This window comes from Sturnira hondurensis, unplaced genomic scaffold (genome assembly GCF_014824575.4).
Source record: "Sturnira hondurensis isolate 20B ecotype Veracruz unplaced genomic scaffold, ASM1482457v3 Scaffold0011880, whole genome shotgun sequence".
NCBI lineage: Eukaryota > Metazoa > Chordata > Mammalia > Chiroptera > Phyllostomidae > Sturnira > Sturnira hondurensis.
In genome coordinates this window covers 139,795-161,682 of record NW_028084511.1, presented here as the reverse complement: position 1 = coordinate 161,682, position 21,888 = coordinate 139,795, and the positions used below count along the sequence as shown (strand labels likewise).

The 21,888-nt window shown below is 43.0% G+C and overlaps 2 protein-coding genes and 1 non-coding gene across 5 annotated transcripts in view; all 3 read right to left on the bottom strand.

Moving 5' to 3' along the window:
• Positions 1-6,747: 6,747 nt before the first annotated feature.
• Positions 6,748-6,886, bottom strand: LOC118996945 (small nucleolar RNA SNORA67). The gene has a single exon (XR_005068574.1). It is a non-coding gene; the product is annotated as a small nucleolar RNA SNORA67 (small nucleolar RNA).
• Positions 6,887-8,871: 1,985 nt separating this feature from the next.
• On the bottom strand, positions 8,872-14,794 carry CNTF (ciliary neurotrophic factor). Its single transcript, XM_037060442.1, has 2 exons — positions 13,336-14,794; positions 8,872-11,662 (listed from the first exon to the last, which is right to left on the bottom strand). The coding sequence occupies exons 1-2, from the start codon at positions 13,447-13,449 to the stop codon at positions 11,174-11,176; spliced, it is 603 nt and encodes a 200-aa protein (XP_036916337.1). The 5' UTR covers positions 13,450-14,794; the 3' UTR covers positions 8,872-11,173.
• A 274-nt stretch (positions 14,795-15,068) lies between these two features.
• ZFP91 (ZFP91 zinc finger protein, atypical E3 ubiquitin ligase) overlaps positions 15,069-21,888 on the bottom strand; it is a 44,270-nt gene continuing 37,450 nt past the window's right edge. For 2 of the 3 annotated variants that reach the window (XM_037060437.1, XM_037060438.1), the window contains exons 10-11: positions 19,105-19,204; positions 15,069-18,771 (exon numbers count right to left, since the gene is read on the bottom strand). In XM_037060437.1, coding sequence (XP_036916332.1) covers positions 18,261-18,771; positions 19,105-19,204 — 611 coding nt within the window. In that variant the 3' untranslated portion in view covers positions 15,069-18,260. The remainder of the gene's footprint in view (positions 18,772-19,104; positions 19,205-21,888) is intronic. The other variant, XM_037060439.1, reaches the window with a different exon arrangement.

Genomic DNA, 21,888 nt, shown 5'->3' with positions numbered 1-21,888 from the left:
AGGAAACCAGACCATGTCATTCTAAAATATTCTCTCTGACATTAAAATTATTTTGAGCTAAAAGCAATTAAGAAGCAACACACACACACACAAATCTTCCTCCTTTTCAGCCTAAAGGCAGGCTATAAATTCTTTTCACTAAAGACAGACTCTTATCAACCCAGATATGCACCAGAGAAAACAGAAACAAATCCTTTGGCATTCCTTCAGTTTACCTACCTGTAGTTGGAAGCCCTTGGAAGCCTAAGCTTGCCTTTGTCCCATCATTTCTCCATAAATCTATCCTTTGTGGAAGATGCTATGTTGCTCTTTTGACTTATTTTTAGTTTAGGTTTCGCCTACATAATGTGTGCATCTTGCTTTAATAAATTATTTTCCTCTTGTTCATCTGTCTTTTTGTTAGAGTCCCAGCTGAAAACCTAAGATGAGCAGGTCTAAGTTTGGCATCCTTTACAATTTCATCAAAACTTAAAAAGAGAAGGACTCAAGGCTCTGAAGCATAGTGTTCATATAAGTATGGGGTCAGCAAACATGGCTTTCGGGCAGAGCACCTGCTTTTGTAAATAAAGTTTTATTGGAACACAGCCACACTCGTTTGCATACTATCTGTAACTGCTTCCATGTTGCAATGGCAGAATCTACAACAGATTTTGTAGCACACAAACCTAAATATATTTACTCTCTGGCCCTTTAAGAAATAGTTAGTTAACCCTTCATATTAAGCACACACTGTCCAACAGAAGTCAAGATGTAATCATCTGTTTAATTCCATGGTAACCAAGTAAGGACCAGGACTACCGACATACCATCCCAGCCAGGGTCCAGTTCCCTGCAGCCCAGAGGAGCTTGCTCCTACAACCCAGGTCCCCTCGGGTTTCCCCCAGTGTGCCGTGCAAACATCACCATTTCTATGAAAAATGTTGGGAAGCGCTGGTCTGAAGCAGTAACCATTCTTCCACAACATAACACCTTCCCATCCCTTTACCACTGTCCCTCCCCTCACTCAGGCTACATTTGGTGAGTATCTACATCATTGCAGGGAAGACACAGCCCCTGCCCCCAAGAAGCCCGCACACCAGCAGGAGAGAGTTAATATGCACAAACTGTGCTAAGTCATAGAATCAAGACATTGTTGAAGTAGGGCTTATACACCCGAATACCTCCATTTGAATACCAGTCCTGCCAGTTTTGAGCTCTGAAGCTGTTGGGTGAGTCATTTAACCTTTCTGAGCTTCCGTTCTCTCATCCATTAAGTGTAAATGATAATAACATCAGTTGCAGTGGGGGAGGGGGTTGAGGATCCAGCCAGCTGCTATAGGCAGAGCATCTAGTTCAGTGTCAGAACTCACAGTTCTTACTGTTCTCAGTGGCAGCGGTATTGATCGTGGTCAGGAGCAGGAGCCATAGTGATAGTAGACGATGTATTGGGCTGGCTCAAAGTCCATCAAATAAAAGATGCGTTTTTCATGTTCACCAATCGATTGTTGATTTGGATATTTTGAATATACTGGCTATCTCCTGGGTGGTATAATGTTGATTGTTCTCAATTAATGTCCCGATTTGATCGCTATCAACCTCTGTTGATCCACCCAACCGTGGAGCACCGTCCTTCTGCAAGAAATCTCCAGCGCGAAACTTCACAAACCATTTTCGACATGTTCACTCAGTCACAGCACCTTCTCCATGCACTGCACAAATCTGTGTGTGTGTGTTTCAGTTGTGTTTATCTTTCTTGAAATAATAAAGTATAATATGCCAAAATGTCGCATGTTTTCTTCCATCTTCAATATTAAAATGGCTACACAAAAATTCACCAGCTTTGATCATTTTTTAAAAAATGAAAGTTTACATGACACTGTCACAATACAATCTAACAAAATTGTTTTGAATGAAGTTAAAAACAACTAAAAGCTACCAGAGGCATCTTACAGGAATAAAAAAACAACCCCCCCCTCCCCAGCTTTTTGGCCAACCCAACACAAGGTACAAGTCCAGCAAAGAGGAGAGGGCGGTGATACAGGTGTATTGATCAGGAATGTGTTCACAAAAGTGACATGTGATCTGAATTTTAAAAAAAGATTTATTTATTTTACGTATTTATTTTTTAGAGAGAGGGGAAGGGAGGGAGAAAGAGAGGAATGGAAACATCAATGTGTGGTTGCCTCCCACCCACTGCCCACTGGGGACCTGGCCCACAACCCAGGCATGTGCCCTGGCTGGGACTCCAACCAGTGACCCTTTGGTTTGAAGGCCGGCACTCAGTCCACTGAGCCACACCAGCCCGGAAATATTCATTCAGATCTAGGCATATTTAAATTCACATTTGTGGGAAAGATAATTAAGATTTGTGTTTGACCTTTGCAAGGAGCCTTGCAGCCAGAACAGCAGTGTACCCTAACAAAACAAAACAAGCAAAATAAAAATTTCGTTTTTTTCCCCCTTTCAGGCCAAGGAATTGAGGTTTGGGGAAGCTAGGTGGGTTTGGAACTGCTTCCAGAGCTGCATTTCTGGTTTTGCAAACATTTGCAAGACAAAGGAAATTGCTCTGGTTCCCCGGAGAACTGGGTTGTGAGGTAAATGACCTCATAAGTTGATCTACCCGTCCAACCACATCTGAATTTGCTTCTTTCCCCTTGGATACATAGTTTTATTTTAACTTTGAGGAGGCTTTAGGAAATTTCTATCAGGCTTTGAATTTTTAGTTCCTAGCTTTGCCAGATTCCTGATTAAAGTTATCAAATCCTTTCAAATGCCTTGTCAGATTTTAGCTGGGAGAAGCAGGAACTGTCAGACAGTGCTAAATAATTCCACAGGCTCAAGAGAATGCCTAAGTCGTTATTTTCCCGAATCATTTCATCTGAGAGCCAGAAGGAAGAGCTCGCAGCCTGCCCACCCTAGTGAAACAGAGGGTCCTCATGACTTTGATTAAATTTAGTTTTTAATGCTAGCTCTAGACACTCTCTCTTGCACTCTCTACAGCCCTCAGACAACTGGCCTTTCCCCCTGATACTCAGCAACCCCTGAGGCAGTGGCCTGTACCTGAGTAATGGTCCCATGGTCAGGACTTCTGGCAGGCTAGAGGTGACACGTGACCCAAGTTATGTTCCATTTCCTGAGCCCTAAGGTGGAGTGACCCTCTGCCTCTTCCCCAGTGGAGGGTCACTGAAACAGACCTTAGAGCTGTCCTCAAGGCCTGAAGAAATGATTCGAGACCCTTACTCATCTCTGACCAATTTGCTCCCAACAACTCCCAAACCCCTGACCCACAATGTCTTGTGAGTTTTGCCCTATATAATCTGTCATCTACATTGCATCGGGGAGTTCAAGCTTGAGCATTAGCTTCCCGTTCTCCTGAATGATGTCATTCACAAATAAATAGCCAGTATTTCTCCACAGCCATTCTTGGTGTCTAGTGTTTGATTCTGCAGTGCTGGGGGGATGAACTCTTTCTGTTCGATAACAGCAGGCAGGCAAAAAGTCAGGCCAAGCCTTGGGGCACAGGAAAAGCTATCGCTGGGACAGAAAGGGTAAATAACCCATTGGTCTTACAGTCTTTTATTTTAGGTTATATATATATATATATATATATATATATATATAATTTTGTTTTGCTTTTTTGTTAGCCTATTACAAAAGATCCTTGCTTTTAAGCACCTGCTCAGGTGATGAAAGGTTCTTTTAGGATTCTTTCAGAGCTCTTTGGAAAGTTATTTTGCCTTTTAGAAGCTTATGCAAGCCAAAGAATGAATCCCATCCTCCCTGTGGTTTAAAATTCCCTAAGAGAGGGCCCTGGAGGTGGACTTAGGACAAAGTTTTTCTCAATGGCCATTAGACTTTTAAACTATTTTGGCTAAGTTGGTCCATTTAATTCAAAAGGCAGAAGAGGGGGAATCAAAGTGTTTGTACCTATAACTGGCTCAACTTCCTGTGGAAGGAGCTTGTGGGACTTTCAGAGGGCAAAGACCCCACGTTGAGAGAGAGATTCTCCTGAAAGGTGTCCCAGCTGGGCAAAACAAGACAAAAGAAGTGTCCATCGAGAGCCCCGGGTAGTGTGTTCACCTGCAAGCTAAGTTAGTTTGCGGAAGAGGGTCGGGGTGGTCCTGGAAAACAGGCTTGTAGGTTTATGACTGTGTCCTCCCTTACAAAATCTTTTTCTTATTTGACTGAGGAAGTTTCAGAATAAGAAGTGAGTTCAGATTTCTCGTTGTTTAATTCAGAATTTGCTTTACTTAGTTTCAAATCTGTTTCTTGAAGGGAGGCTATCTTTGAACCACCGGCTTTTTAGAGACCTCTGAATGAGAAGCATTTTTCAATTGTGCATGTAATTATATTAATTTCAGGATCTCCGAAGATACCCTGAGCAGCCGCTGGAATTCCAAATTGCCCTTCTTAGCAGAAAAGTCCATCGAGACAAACATTCTTAGCAGAGGGTAGCCTATAAATCCATCTGGCACTGCAGAACAGGTTCATTCCTCCACAGACAGACTTAGAAAGAGAGCGTCCTGTTGCAGAAACTGGTGTCAGAGGACCCAAGAATTAAAGCTTGGAACCTCAGGCATAGAGGCAGAGACTTGGAACCAATGGAACCGACCACGGGAACACTGGAGCAGTCAAGAAGTGACCTTGTTGGAATCCAGGGGCAGCCCACAGAGATAAGGCAGTGTTCTTCAGAGGCCACCACACGGACACCCTATGTGTCAAAAAAACTTGAAAGGAGTTTGGTGGCTTTGGCCAGGAATAAATGATAAAGATTTATTCAAGGGTCTTACAGTCTGCAAATTTGGAACGCAGCTAGGCAAAAACCCAGAAGTTTTCTGAAGAAGAAAGAAAAGTTAAAGTTTCTCATAGTGAAAAATACCTCCTGGAGAATCATCAGTCCTGCTTCCTTAGCCCAGGGATTGGTCCAGAATGGCAGTCAGTCAGATGCTGGGCCATCTGGGTAGTGGATGCCAGGAAGTCTAGATACGGGAGTCCTGTGGGAGGTATTCCGAGGGTTATCTGCGGGGCTGAAAAATCCAAAAAGTTCAAGTTCCCGACCTAGTCAGAACAAGAATCAGTCTTTCCTCACGCCTCAGCCTTCATAATGTTAGTAATTTTAGCATCTTGATTAAAGTGAAGTTTGGGTTATCTAAGATGCTGTTCCCAGAGCTCCCAAAGGCGGACTGGAGGTAAGGATGCTAGAGAGCACTGGATGGAGAATAAGAAGAAGGTAAACAGAGCCACTCAAAGCTTCCCAAGATGAAGTTGGTCTAACAGAGAAGCAGGGAGGTGCAGTGGGGAGGGAATGCCCCAGACTAAGTTGTTCTCACTCTATTTTTCGGCTGGGACACTGGGACAGACTACTGAAGCTTTCTGGCTCCCTTGTGCTCTGTTTTCTTCTTCCTCTTTTCTTTTGTTTGTGCTGTGTTTAATTATGGGATTGAAATCAATGAAATGTGAGTTTCTTCTTGTATTACCAGGAAGGTACTGCTGTAGGGCGGGATGGCTGTATGTCCCAAAATGGGCTTTAACATGTCCTGGGTGGTGCCTCGGTTTGCATGTTTCCTTGGTTCTCTGGAGCCTGGCAGGCTTCTGCAGAACCCGTCTGATCCCCCTACTGTGAAGGCCGTCTTCTGGGTGTAGTGAACAGCCTGCATCTCAGCCCTCCAGGGAGGCGCCTGATTCCTGGAGGTTGTTGTGTGTGAGACTGGGTCAGCCTCTAGTGGCCAGAAGCCCACAGATGCAGAAGGGTGAAGTCCAGGCTGCGACTGGATGGATCCTGGGAAGCAACCCGCGTTTCTCTGAGATACTTACAGAACTCTCTCCTCAGAAAAAGTGATTTGTCCCCAAGTTTGGAAACTTAATAGGGTTTGCCACAAAGGGAGATTTGGGACAAGTCTGTACTGACTTTGTCAGCACCCCCCAAAATGTGAATCTCAGTAGATTATCTCAATTATTTGGTGCCTCACGCAGTGGGGTGGAATGGAAAACTCCGGTTCTGTCATAAAGCACCAGAGGGGACTTGGACAAGTTAATGTGCATTCTCACGCCCCTCACTTGTGTGAGAGAGATCATATCGCAGAGGATTAGATGACATAAAATAGGATAAAGATGCCCGACCTATGTGAATACAGTATTCCACCCCATATTATCTTAAACGTAGATAAAAATACACACTTTCAGCAGTTTTTCATATTTACCTCACGTGATTTCCCACAACTTAGTTTTTACTCTCAGACCAGAAATTAGCTAGTAGGTGTTCTCTGTCTTTCAAAGGCTAGATTGGGGCTCAAATACTTGAAATTAAACCATAACAGAGGAAATCTTCCCCAGCGGCAAGCCAGCTGGTGGGTGTACAGGGGCGGGCGATCTCCCTTCTCTAGGCTGACTGGCCTGGGAGACGTTCCCAGGGGCCTGGCATCCCGGAGATGCAGCGGGCACGCCTGATTGAGCCGGGCCGGATGGGAGGATTACATTTCATCCAGTGTTGGAATCACTTGAAATTCCCCTTGTTCATCCGAAGATGCAAAAATAAAAGCAGCAACTCACGGTCTTGCTGAGGTGAGATCTTTATTGTGGGCCATTCTTGCACCTTTTGTTTTCTGTCTGTGCAAGACAGACTGAGCCAAGTAACGTCAGAATCACATGCACGTCGATTTTATCTTGTGCCCTACACACATTTTGTCGAGAGTAAATTTTCACACATATACACACATATATGTATATATATTATACACACACACACACACACACACACACACACATTCATCATGTAGGCAGCCACGGGAAAGCAAAGGAAAGCACACCATCACGTTGTCCCCTAATACCCGCAGCATGCCGGATTTTATTCCAAGTTGCCTCTTTCCTAAAGAGGGACATTCTTAAGCCCTTTGGAATCCTCTTGGTTTTACTGTCTTCATCTGTAGACCTTAGATCAGGGATTATCAACCTTTTTGATCTATCTCACGACACACATAAATTACTAAAATTCTGCAGCACATCCCCAAATATATTTTTTGCCTGTGTGACAGAAAACTAGGTATGTTTGATTCATTGACACTGACGGCTATTGTTGTGTTGGCTGCTGCCATTGTTTTATTTGACAAAGGGGAAAGAGGTCAGTGCCCCTGACTAGACAGTCAGGTGCTGCATGGTTTAAAAGTTCCCGTGGCACGCCGGTTAAAGATCGCTGCCCTGGAGCTCTCTTGAAGGAAATTTCCATCGCTTTCATTTTTTGAACGTGCCCACATTCAGAGGGCTCATTCCTGGGTCTGCTGCTTCATTCAGACGGGGCGGGGGGTGAGGCAGGGAGCCCAGCCACTCTTTTTAATTTCTGGCCTAAACTCTGCTGGCCGCACATAGGTGTGTGTGTGTGTGCACAATAAATCGGTTGAAGTAGTGCCCAAATTGTTTTTTTTTTCTCCTTTTTCTCTTCACCAATCCCTTTCTCAACACGATGGAAGCTCCCCTCCAACCCCAGGCTCAGCTACTTCATGAGGTGAGGGTTCACACGTCACTCTGAACTTTCAGACGTGTCTCCCTGAAGTACTCACTTATCCTCTCCTGGTTTGACCAGCGGTCACAATGAGTCATCCGTTGGGCTGTAATCCACAGCAGCCTGAAATAACAGCAATACCAGGGCTGTGACTTAACATTTTCCATTTTCATTAAAACTCACTTCCGTCAAACCTGATTATCTTAAAGCTAATGTTACTCCATGCATGGCCTTTGAGTTTGTGCTCATTTGCAAATCTTTTCCAAATCGCTCTCTTAAATTGATGCAAGAAGAATCTATCAACTCTCCCACATTCAATTCCTTGGCAGATTCAGGAAAACACTCTCTTTCCCCACAGAGAGCAGGTGTTTAGAGACAATGAGGTAGAAGGAATCCTCTTTGCAAAGTAAGAGTTAGGGGCAAAGAACTAAATTTAGGCATTCATTACATACACACATATATAATGTAGTTGTATGTATTTATATATTTATATGTATATGAAAATGATTCCCCAGAGATCTTATCTATATACAGGTGTAAGGAACAACATAATTAAAATTTAAAGATCAAAAATCTCTTTTGCATTGCGGTTGATTAAAAATATATATCCTCCCGGTATATACATGTACCTACAGCACTGGCCTAATGTCAATCCCTCATTCATTCTGTGTGGTGCATTTTAGACAAGCCTGATGCAATGCCTACACACAGGCCCATACCTGTTTATGTCTTTGTTATTATAGCTAAGTGCTCATTTCCCCCTTCCTTTATCTTTTTCTGAAGAGTCTCCCCACACTTCTTTTAAGACATATATTACAAGTTTCTTGAAGAAACTGATGCACACAGCTCGGCACAGTGCTGGGCGCACACTAACTCACCTTATTTCTTCCCAGTCAGTGGTTAATACTTGCACCCTTTCTGGACCTTCTGCCACTTTAAATGTGCCCCTTATGCATAAAGAACCCTTCACATGTGGATTGAGCGCGGGCCTGCAAACCAGACGATCGCGGTTCGATTCCCAGTCAGGGTACATGCTTGGGTTGCAGGCCAGTTCCCAGCAGGGGCCAATTCCCTGCAGGGGATGCATGAGAAGCAACCATACATTGATGTTTCTTTCCTCTCTCCTTCTCTTCCCCTCTAAAAAGATAAATAAAATATTTTTTTTAAAAAAAAAGAACCCTTCACATGCAACTAGGCGGCGCTTGCACCATGCTCCATTGGTCTCCGAAACTTCTGCAGGTGTCTGTGCGGCAACATCTGAATATAAAACAAAACATTTGGAGAGGGGCCACGGCTTTTAAGATTTAGCAAGTTTGTAATCAGTTACTTACTCCCCATTAAGGAATTTTGGTCATCTTCTCCATTAAACCGAAGGAACCTGAACACTATAAAGAATGCCACATTAATAAGCAGAACTTTATCAAGTAAAAATACTGCCCTTAAGTGGATGAAACAATTTAACTAAAAGCTTGAACTACATAAGCCTGGGGAACTACGCACCTACACCACAATCACAAATGAAATAAAGCCAAACCGTGAGTGGCTGGTTTTCTAGGGGCATCATGGCCTCACTCTTTATCCAGGCACCTCTTTCCCGTTTCTCTCAGGATTCCTATTGACTTGGTACTCATCAACCACTGGAGCAGAAAGAAGCGCTTTCTGGTCCTTACAGCGCTCCTCCAACTCTGCGACATTTAAAGCTGTGCCTTTTATTTCCAACCTAGTGTGGTTCTCATATGCACACAACCTTGTTTCCATACTAGGGAGCTGGGCCTTACTTCCTCTGTGCTGTCCTAACTTCTACCCAGTCTTCTCATAATATTGACTTCATGGCGTTTTGGACGTGGACCTGTGTGGGAAAGGGCACAAATTAAGTCACCCATCCCATCTCATGCAACCTGTGAGCTAGCTCTGACTCATGGCTCACTGAATACAAAGCCTCGAGTAAGTCAACAAAAGTGGTTGGGCCCCCAATCCAAGGTCTTGAGTCTTAATTAACTGGTGGTGTGAAATGACACACCTGAGAACTTTTGGGTGCACATTTGTACTAGTTAATAACTGCAAGTGAACTTTTCCATTAATGCTCATTTACTGGTTGGCGCATTACATGCTGTTTCTCGAGAACAGAAAGCACAGAGCGCTGCCCCTTGTGCAGCATCGGGGCTTTACTGCATATTGTTTGTGTCGGTGGCTTTCTCACTGGGAACAGAGCAGGCCTCCCCCGCTCTCCTCATGACTAGGTCCAGAGAATGTGTGTGAAGGAGTTCTGTGACTTTTCCACCTGAGCCATACTCCATCCATCATTCGTAAACGCTTGGGTTACAGGGACTGTATCACAGCACTGCTGATTACAATAGAGGCATGATAACCTGGTATGAGCTCTGCCCAGCCCCAAACTCACGAACATTAGTGGACGCTTTGAAGTGCAATGTATTACCGCACACCCGCTGCCTTGTCAGTTTAGCAGTTTGGGGTTGGGGTTTTGTGGGCCTCATCTCTTCCACAAGCTGAATCTTAAGATCGCCATGGCTCTCTTCTCTGCCAAGTATGAACAACAAATACTGCTTGTGACACTAAAAATTTGCCCTTCAGGACATGTACAGTATTCCTTTGCCCGTGGGGGATACAGTCCAAGGCCCCCCGAGGCTGCCTGAAACTGCAGATAGTACAGCACCATTTTTTAACAGTAAGAAAGTAATCACTAATCAGAATAAAAGTTATGACAATATACTCTAATAAATGTTACACTGCTGGTTGAAAGGGCCGTGACTAATGGGTAGTGGGTACAGCATGGCTTCTCTGGACAAAGGAATGATCCGTGTCCTGGGTGGGATGGCGCAGGACTTCCCGAGACTTCATCCCAGTACTCAGAATAGTAAGCAGTTTAAAACTTATAAATTGCTTATTTCTGGAAATTTTCATTTACTGTTTTTGTGCCATAGGCAGCTGAAAATGGTGGAAAGTGAACGTGCGGATAAGCAAGACCACTATCGGGTTTTTTTTTCATCTTCAGCACTAGGGATGAACTGCATGGGTCCAATTCCCAGCCCCCCGTGGCAAAGAGCTGCAGGGGGAGATTCGAGAGCAGGCCTCCGGAGTAAAGAGCATCTGGGCTGGAAGATGTGGATGCTCGGGGTCCACATCCAGTGTGCCATTTGCTGGGTGGGCGATCCTGAACCAGTTATGTTTCTGTGAGCCTGTCACCTCATCTGCCAGATGGGGATGGCAGCACCTCCCACTAACAGGGTCGTGAAAATTATAATACATGTAAAGTCCCTGGCATACCGCTCCGACATGGTAGATAATCCATGTTAGTTACTGCTTTTATTATCCAAGAGTTTGAATTGACAGGAGTCCATGGTTTTTAATTCCCTGTTACAGTCCCCTCAGAAGAAACTTCCAGGACTAGGGTTAAAAACATACTTATCCTGGGAGGCTGTTAAGTGTCTGCAGAGGTTACTTAGAGGCTAGAAAACGCTGGAGCAGTGAGGCGGAACAATGTTGCCCCTGCCGCCACTCCCTTATGGCCCCAACAGCCGCCGTCCCCACCTTACCACCAACCCTGTATGCCCATTTGTCCTTGTCTCCAACCCTACTGGATGAAAATGCCTGTGGTTTTAAAGATTTTCAAAAACTTAAGAATGGAAAAGTGAGACCTCAGAGAACTAAATATATTCCACAAAAAGAGATGGGTAACTGCTACAGTTTCTTTTCCTCAGCAACATAGTGGCTTCCGTGTGCTGAGATCCCAGTCTGAGGAGAAGAAATGACGCGAAGGTCATGGATGGACCTCACTGTCCACTTTGAAAGCTCCTGCAGCACCTTCAGGCCCCATAGCTTCTTTTCAAAGAGACCACCATCTCCAACGATAATGGGCACCCCATCAGCCTCACTGGCAGGGATCTTGTGTTCCAGGAGCGCCATTAATTCCTCCAGCTGGTAAGCAAAGGCAGCAACTTGGAGGAGAAGTGTGTGTATTGCTTGATGGAAGTCACCTTCAGCAGGAGTAAAATGCACCCGTTGGTCTTCTAAAAGCCTGGTCAACATAGCATGGAAGGTACGATATGCTTGGAGGTTCTCTTGGAGTCGCTCAGCCTCAGTCAGCTCACTCCACCGTTCAGTGCTTGCCACTGGCACACCGCCCACGGAATCCAGGCTCATGTTCTCGTTCAGGCCCTGATGCTTCACCTGGCCAAGAACACAGAAGAACATCACATCTTCCGTCATCACCCCAACATTCTAAGTAACACCTAGATCTCATTTAAAATACCATTCACCTCTCTGGTCATGGATCCAAGTTATAAATAAAGTGAAGACTAGAGCAGAAACTTTTTTAAAATAAAAAGATTGTGGTAATTTATTTTTGGAGAGAGGGGAACGAGGGGAAAGATCAGTGTGTGCTTGCCTCTCGCATGCCCCCTACTGGGGACCTGGTCTGCAAGCCTGCATGTGCCCGACTGGGAATCCAAATGGTGGTGACCCTTTGGTTTTAGGCCAGCACTCAATTCGCTGAGCCACACAGCCAGGGCTAGAGCAAAAACTCTTCACTTGGAGTCTATGATTGGACTTTAGAAAGACCCTACTGTCCCTGAAGTTACACACAAGGCTTCGACTACTGTTCATCTTTCTTGGGAGGGTCTGCAGTTTTCATTAAGTTCTAAAGGTTCAAAACCACTGGTTTGGGATAACTTCTTCCCACTTCAAACTCCCTCCTAAAGCATTTTAATCATACTGAAGTTCTAAGTATTTTTTAAACATACTTGAAGATTCTGGCCATACCTAGAAGCCCTAGAAGGTAACCCCTGTAAAATTTTCCTAATCATCCTTGCCCCCATTCCTAATGTCGAGGACAATCCTTTAGAGGGATCCGTAACCCCATAACTGGTCCCTGGCCTGTTAGGGACCAGGTCACACAGGAGGAGGTGAGTGGAGGCCAGAGGCGAGGCTTCATCCCACTCCCCATCACTCCCATTACAGCCTGAGCTCCCTCCCGAGTGGGAAAATTGTCTTCCAGACACCGGTCCCTGGTGCCAAAAAGGTTAGGGAGTCCTATTTCAGAGAACTCAGCGGAAAGTCGTTTAAAAAAACTGGTACTTCAGAGTCTGACTTCTGATTGGTGGGGCTGTGCAAAGATCCTCTCCACGGGGTCTGGAGTGTTTCCACAGCAGATCTTACACAGACACTCATGAGAATCTTCCACTCTGAGGAAACCAGTGTGGGCCCCAGGGTTAGCTTTCCCCAGTCCCCAGTGAAGCTTCTAGGGGATCCTTGTGATAGAGGCGACCTTCCTATTTAGACCCAGACAGACTGTATAAAAAAATCTATTTAATTGTTGTTCAAGTAGTTTCGTCATTTACTCCCATCCTAGCCCACCCCCCAGACTTTTGATGTATTTAGTTAAAAATTGGGTGGCTAATACCATGGAGGAGAAATTGGTTGCTTACACTACACTGCTCCTTCCCAATCCTATAAACCTTATTCTGCTTCATTTACATAATTTAGGAATTCAGAACATTGTATATAAAGAACCCAAACTTTGAGGGCTGTGTGGTTAATCTACTCTGGTAGAATTCAGACTGTAGGCAATCGTATTAGAAACAGCCTCCAAGACTAACAGCCAACCCTACCTAGCACCCCACGTGTATTTTCTTACTCAAGGAACACGTCTCCTAAAAAACTTCGAGAGAAAAAAAGCTCGTGAGTTTCCTGAAGGGAAGGAGTCATGTCAAGTAACATGTGCCCAGTACACAACTGACTGTATGATTAGGGCTTTCATAGTTAATAGTGGGCTGAAGCATGATGGTGAAGGGCTGGATCAGGAGAGATGGAGAAAACAGACATCAGCAAAATAGGCAACTTACATAAGATTCCATAAGAGCAGTCAGGTCTGAACGAATCTTCCTTGCTAGCCAGATAGAATGGCTACAGAGGTCCCGGCGGTGAGGGGTCAGCGGTGAATGCTCTGCAAAAGCCATCCCCTAACTCAACTGTCCCAAGAAATGAGTGCGTGGAGTTTGTTTCTGTCTACACTGGTCCTGGTAGGCAATGTGACTCTCAGAACAAATCCACTGGGAATCCTCTACTAATGGACTGGCGTACCCCACCCCCACCCGCCGCCTGACTCAGAGGTTGCAGCAAATTCCTGGCAGTGGATTTTTGTGCCCATGGAATCAAAGGCCCCTTTTACTGTTTTTTTTCCCTGCAGCATCTGCTTCCATCTCTATTCTCCACTGAGTGCCTAGCCTAATGTACTTGTTTTTATGTCATTGTTTTGCTTCTGCACTTAGCAACAAAGGCACTATCACACTAATCCTCATGACACCTCTGCCTAGTGGAAGGTACTTTATATACGCATACAATCATTTTATTATCGCCCTCCCCTGTGATCCCCATGGCCTATTCTTTTTTTGGCCTGGCAAAGTATTCAATAATACTACATTTCTATGACTGATACACCTGCCATTTATTAAGCACCTAACCTGAACCAGACACTGCTCAAGGCTTTAAAAGCCTTTATTTGATCTTCAGAGAAATAGTGAGGTATTATTTCTCACGTCTCACATAAAAAAGAAATTAAAGAATGTGCACAAAACCCAGTAACAAGGCTCAAAATTTAATTCTACAGCTGTTTCTCCCACTGACTTCCCAATTTTATTGTCCAAATCACATTTTGTTCAAGAAACAAAGTTTATGTGAAAAACCTCCTTTAAAAAATACAGTTTTACTCCATCCTTCTACTATGTATTTAAAGTTAGTTTAATTTACATTTCATTAAAAATTAGCTAAGGAAGCATCTTTAATCTCAATCATGATGCCTTCCTTGTAGCTAGAGGACCTGGAGGGTATTGTTTAGGCCTTTCTTTTCGGAAGGACAGGGAACACCCAACCCTGACTTGGTAACATTTCTAAGGCAGTCTTACTCAAGTGCCAATATGCTCTTCAACAAAATAGGAGAATGAGCTGGGCGTTGAAATGAGGGCAGAAGAGTTTAAAACCACTTGGCGAGTTGCTACTCTAGTATATTCTCACTTATTCCATAGGTTAAAGGATGGTGCTAATTGGGAAGGAGTTGCAAGTTTCAACTTCAAATGAATCAATTAGCTTTACTATTTCATAACAGACATTGCCTCTAAATTGAAATACATGTCTTCTCAGGGGCAAATTTCCACAGGTAAACAATGAAGGAGGAATGTAAGGGAGAAAGAAATGAGGCCTGGGTGGATGTCACGGTAGGCTTTTTAAGAAGGTAGAAGGATTCTTTTTTTTTTTTCATTAAGTTAGCACAGGATAACTTGGTGCTAGCTGACCGATCACAGGATCACATGGCATCTTAGCATTGGAAGTCAAGAACTAAACAGTCAAAAGTTACTGACTACCTGATTCTGAACAAGAACAAACAACAGTATCTGCCACATAAAACCTGAGCTGAGGGCACTTGGTTTTATTTAGCAGCAGCGTCAAATGTTCAACCTTAGGACACCCATAACTCAGTACAACCAAGGAAGACCAGTTGCTTCCATGAAGACAACTTTTATTTTTCTTCTTTACATATTTATTTTGGATATGTCTTACCTAGATTAAGAGAAAACAAAAATTTGAAAAGCAGAGTATCCCTTTTATTATAATTTCTTTTTACATAACTTTTTTCAACCTAGATTCAGGTAACTACCTGTCTCTCCCATCACAGGAGAAGGGTCCTGCACATTACGATAGGCAAAAGGCTTTTAGGAAATAAAATATTTTAAATTGATCCATTACAATTTTTAAATTTTTTTTGAATACATTGGAAAGTGGGAAAAGGACAGGAGAGAAAAATGGTATTTCAAACAACCAGACTGTAATAACCTCAGATTTAATACATTCTTTATATTTTTTCTCCAAATAGGTACAAAGGAGGTTCAAGTGCTCTATGTGGATGCTTTTCCATACCTTAATATATATATTTTTTACTCCCAGTAATCCTGGCCAGTGTTTATCTAAATTCTCTGAAGCATATTACATCTCAATTACGTAAAATAACCCTGGTCAATCAAACAAGGAGGAAGCACAGAAATAATGCTTGTATCTCTACCTTTTCAGAATCTAGAGTTGCCAATTCAAGATGGAGAATATGTAGTAGGAAAAAGTGGTAACAGAATTTTATTAAGAGTACGAAATGCAGAGTTTTAAAATTAAAAGAGCTCCTTGGAAGGACAATGAAGTAAACAGCATGAGGAGCAGGGAGGAAAAGGGAAGGCCCAGAATAAATCAGTTTACTTACACCAGATCTTTTGTACGCTAGCATCCCTTTCTCAAAAGGAAAAACAAAAAAGTTCATAGAAAATATTTAAAATTTATCATAAACTGCGATAATTTATTAGAGCAAAATTGTAGGCAAAAGGTAGCTATGAAAAGGACAAAGCGAGGGAGAAATAACAGAATTTTAATGATCAGAACTAACTAGTTGTCTTTGGCGGGGAAAGGAGTGTGAAACAGGGAAGAACGTATTTCTCTCGATCTCATAGTTTTCTGTGCAGTATGCCTTTGAGTACATGGCTAAAATACCCGATAACTTCCAAAACTGTAATTTATGGACACAAGGGATAAAGTAAGTGTGACAAACACAGAGGTGAACTTCGGGAACAGACGCCAGCTGGTGAACAGTACGAAAGGGGCTCAGGTGGGGTGGGAAACCACCTTTGTCGTAGGCCCGTCCAATCAGTCACAGAGTATTTTCAAATCTAATCCACATACCAAAGTCAACTCCAAATCCTTACTGTGGGCAGGAAAGCATATTCTACATCCCTTCTATCTTTATTCCATTTTCTACCCCCACACTGGAGGGATAGCAAATCTGCAACACTCTGAAAAGAAACAATAGGGCATTTAAGACTGTTCACTGTAGGTGTTGCGCTCCCTATTCCTGGCATCCCAACCACTGACACTAGTGGGTGTAAAGCAAGCCTCTTTCAGAGATGACATTTTGTCACCCCTCTCCTCGGGGGAAAAAACAAATCAGAGAAAATGAACACACATTGTAGTTTTAGTGTTTGTGAAAAACAAGCTGTTCCTTATTTTGTTCTCAGCAGAACATCATTCTTTCCAACAGCCATCGTGCATTTCTGACAAACAATGCATAGGGCAAGCCACGAATTCCAGCTTCTGAGGTACGCAGGGCAGAGACTCCCCCAAAATGAGCCGAAATAGGCTTTTCGTCTCCTGGGAGTTAGGAACTTATACCAGTCTCCTTTATGGACAGAAATAAGCAATCCATCCCATGAGTATCCCTATCTCAAGGGAAGTGGTGAATCCCAAGATTTCCGGGGGAAGCCAAGCTATTATTATATTATTAATTTTGTCTATTGAAGGCTTTCCTCTTCCCAGGTGTTACTGGAAGGGAAACATAACAGAGTAGTCTTCTTTTAACTAAAACTATACAACTCCTACACTATTCCTTCACTAATGGCAGTGTCCTTCACTAATCGGGAGCTGGAATGAACCAATGATAAAGCAAAGCAAAAACAAAAATAAAGCAAGGGGCCAGAGTTGGGCCAACAGGGAGGCGTATGTAAAGAAATGATGGGGACAAAATAAAAATAAACAAATTTGCAAGAGAAAATCTTTTATCTGTAATTCAGACCCTGAACCACCTTCTTCATCCCCTCAAAATTCCTAAATCTCAATGCTTTAAAAATTCACAGAGCACTAATTATACCATAAATCTAACATTCTTCCCTAAAAAGCCTTCCAAAAAAGCACTAAGCTACTGTAGTGATTTTATTAGTGCTGAGGACCAGCTTAAAAGGCCACTGGAGAGCTATGATTTTAGAGGCTGGCTGTGCTTCTTCAACCCTATATCTTTTTTACCTTCAAAAGTACCTCTTACGGAAAAGGACCCCATGTCAGAATAATCTAATCTCTCCCAGCCCCACAAAATATAGCAACAAAGACAAAAAAAAAATCAGACTTTCCGTTAATAAATAAGGAATCTCAGGTTCCACAACACAAAAACACACATGTTCAAAGTGCAAATTTCTGCCATTAGACTGGGACTTTCTTGTCTTACTGATACACAGCCCTGTCCTGTGGTCAGAGACCATGCAGAGGGCAGTCCCCTCCCTGCTGGGAGCCTGCTTCCAAACAAGTGAGCACCACTGAGAACCATATGGAGGTGTTGGGAGGAGGACTGAGGTGCTGGGGTCAAAGTGGTCCCCATGTATCCTTCCTTTCAAAAACCCAGTGAGGAACGAAGGAAAAGGGGGTGAGAGATGTGTGCTGTTTTAACAGCTCACCCTGCTAAGGGGCTCTAAAGTGCCAAGTCAAGCTGCCAGCCTCCAGAGATTAGAATTAGATGATACTTTGAGGATAAGTGTGCTGCAGGGAGTAGAAGCCAGACCATAGGGCAGCAGTAAAGGAGAAGGGATTTATAGGACAGTTTCTACTACTCAGTTAAAAGCTGATCCAAAGCATGTTAAGAATTATAGGTTGGAAAAGGGGATCTGCTAATGAGCACGAAGTCTGCTTGGCTGGAACTGAGCATGAGGATCACCCTCACTTTAAGAGCTTATTTTTTTGTCTACTTTTCTGATAAAGGCAACATCAATTTTATAAAGGGTCAGGAGAGGGAAGGAGGGGGTGTGTGTGGTGTGTGTGGTGTGTGTGTGTGTGTGTGTGCTGTGATCCACATTGGAAAGAGCAGGCCCTTCAGTTATTTCACTAGATCTTAAATGCTTTAAATTTTTTTTGTCCTTTTTATCTTTTAAGTACAAAGTCTGAGCTGTCCCAGTGCCTAAAGTCTTCCCTTCTACTAAGGTCCAGTAGAGTCTGAATCTTCAATCAGAACCTCTGTGGTAGCACCGAGTATATCTGAGTTCATGACCAGCCCTTCAGTGCCCCCACTGCTGCTGCTTCCCACAAAGATCTTCCCATCAGCCATCAGGCTCACCCGTTCTGTCCCACTACAGTATGACTTTGACATCCCTTCAGCCTCTAGCAGGAGGCACTCTCCAGAGGTGGAGTTTCCCAAGGGCTCAGGAAGAAGAGGAAGACCCTGACCATCTGCAGGTTGTGCCAGGGACTCTGGGTTAGTGCCCAGGATATCTGTGCTGGTGATGAGGGCGCCCGCGTTGGCAGCCAGAGCTTCAGCAATCAGCACCTCGGGGTGGCTTTTTGCTTTGTGTGCCACTACGCTGTCCTTCTTTTCAAATTTTTTGCCACAGATATTGCAAGAGAACTGGTAGAAGGAGTCTGCATCATGCTTCTTCATGTGCCAATTAAGGGATGCTTTTTGCCGACAAGTGAATCCACAGATCTCGCATCTGAGGAGAGTCGAAGAGGAAACACTGATCAGATAGAGAAAGAGTTCTTATTCAGAGTCAGGGTGAGAACTTAACAGGTCACAGACAATTGTCAGTAGCATACACTCATGAAAGACTAGGAAAAGTTGCCAAATGAACACTAATTTCATTTTTCCTTCTGTTTGTTTAGAAGACAGAAGAAACAAGGTTCACTAAGTAGTTCCCCTAAACAACAACCCCCCTAATTTGGTAAAAGTAAAGAATAGTGGCAGCTGAGATTTCTGTAAAGGACTGACCCTCCTGAGGGACAGGTGTACTTCTCACCCAGATGTTCGCCAATAAATAAATACTCACTGTAACGGCTTCTCGCCTGTATGAATCATCCGGTGCACTGCCAGATTGTGGGAACTCTTGAAGGCCCGAGCACAGTATTCACAAATATAATCCCTTTGATCTAAGAAGAAAAATAATATGGTTGGTGTTCCACTCAGAATCCCTCTAAGTATTTTCCCCCATACTTCACTAAAACAGATGATTAGGTAGATCGATTCAGAGTAAAAGCAATACTATTTTCAATGGTTTATACATATAAACACTGGATAAACAAAAAATTAAGAATATACAGAACTTTTTTTTTTGCTACAAACATTCAGTAGCATAAAGATCTATTTTTTAAGCCCTGGCTGGAGTAGCTCAGTGGATTGAGCGTGGGCCTGCGAACCAGAGGATTGCGGTTTGATTCCCAGTCAGGGCACATGCCTGGGTTGCAGGCTGGTTCCCTACAGGCCAACTCCCAGCAGGGGATACACGAAAGGCAACCATACATTGATGTTTCTCTCCCTCTCTCCTTCCCCTCTGAAGATAAATAAATAAATAAAATCTTTAAAAAAAAAGATCTATTTTTTAAAAAGCTAGATAGAAATATACAAGAACTAAAATCCTAATCTTAATTTTATCAGTAATCCAGATTTTGGATGAACTGCTTGGCAAGCAAACTACATTTTCCATGGACTTTATTCTTAAAAAATGTGACCCAAGATAAACAATTTACACCTCTCTCAAAACATTCAAGTTGCTGCTATCAAATATACAGCACTGTACCTGTAACTTACCTTGCTCTCCTACCCCGCATCTTCGGCACCATTCAACTACGTTCCCTCTCTCATTTCACAAGCCCCCAAATTTCCCAGGATTTTTGAAGAATTTGGTAACATAGTGTGGAAACTATGTGGCAAAAGAGCACTGTTCTTAATTATTTCTTCATCATTTCGTTCACAAGAGTGGACAAAGAATGCTCAATATCATTTGTTGAATGAATGAAAACTATACTTTCTATGCCTTTCACTTAAAATTATTACAAACACAGTGAAAGTTAAAAGGCAAATAAATTAATTCCATACCCAAACCCAAACAGTTTTAAAACTAAGTATGGGAGAAGAGCCAATTTTCTCTCAGGCTTAAAGGTACTTAGAACTATCACCTGGGCAAACTGTTAAATGCAGATGCTGATTCAGCAGGTGTGAAGCAGGTATGAGATTCTGTATCTCTAAACAAGAGCTCCAGTGATGCCACCAATACTTACCGGTCTATGTTCTATACAATGAGTCGTAATATTAAAAAAAAAAACCCACAGTTCTAACTCAGAGATAACTCTTAGTATCTCCCCGGTCTCAACTTGTCCAGCTCCACTGTGGTATGACAAACAAGAGTGGGATATCCATTTGTTTAAATAAATTATATTTCCAAAGGGAGCCTGTATATACTAATTTGGAAAAGGAAAGCTCTACACTGATATCATAAAATTGTATTAACCAAATATAAATATTTGGAATATATCCAATTTCTAATACAGTTCGTCACAGCAGGCTTGTAACATTTAGCTTAGAAAGTCTAAGCTGGTTATCAGAAAGTAGTTTTCTGTGGGACAAAACAGTCTCACAGGAAGAAGAGGGGAGAAATGGCAGCACCTAGTAGGAAGTGGAGGGCAGAGAGCATTCTTCTGGAGAAACATAGCACAGTGCAAAGACTGCAGACTTTGGAATGACTGAGACCTAAATTCAAATCCTGATGTTTCTTGAAAATCCACCATTATGGCAGGCCCTGTGTGATAACACAGTATATATATTATTTCATCCTTATAATATTGGTGTCATTAATATTCTTATTTTACAGATGAGGAAAGTGAGAAGAGAAAAGGTTAAGAAAGTTGCCTAAGTTGCACATACGGTAAGTGATGCAATGGCACATGTATCAGTACGACCCTGGGCAGGAGACGTGGCATTTCCGCCACTGGAATTCTAGTCTCAGGACTACAGCTATTGAGAAGGTAGCACGAAACAATCAAGTGCCTGGCACGTACTAGATTGGCTCTAATATCCAGCCCAAAGTGTTCCTATTAGCCACACTGCCCTGAAACTGTCAATGGTTAAAAATGAACAGAATTTGAATTCACTCTGTAATTTGAATTACTAAAACGTCCAGTTTCTCTTTTTGAGCCAATTTCTCCTGCAGGAGCTTGCATGCAAATTCAATAGCTAGCTTTTATGACTTCGACAGCAGCAGAAGTCCCAGGAGCCATTTAGTAGTTACCATAAACTGTAAGCTAACCTCTTTACCATTTAGGCTTCTTTTCCAACTCCTCACTCCTAATCTCTAACAATCTACCTGAAACAGAATTAGAAAATCTTGGTTTTGCCAAAAATTAGCTGTGTGAATGTAAGTAAGTTACTTAATGTTGGTAAGCCTCTGGTTTCTTGGCTGCAAAATAAAACCAACACAGCAAACTCAGTTATGCTGAATGGAGGGATACACAACAATATACAAAATGTCTGTTGGGAGAAAATCCAGCCATTGTTAATATGAGAATAGTTTGCTCGACCCAGGTGTAACCTGGCAGCCAAGGAGAGTGGACTGGAACGTACATGGGTAAACAACAATGACTTCATTGTACTAGTCAGTGGGGACAGTAGATGCCACTGAGTGAGCATGTGTAGTGTGTGGCCATTGCATTCAAAACGACTGAGCAGAGCAACAAATCTACATCACATTTTGCATGAAGCTTGAATATTCCTCCATGAAAACTATTCTGACATAGAAGGCCACAGCTATGGGCAACTGGTGATTGGCAGCTTTATCATG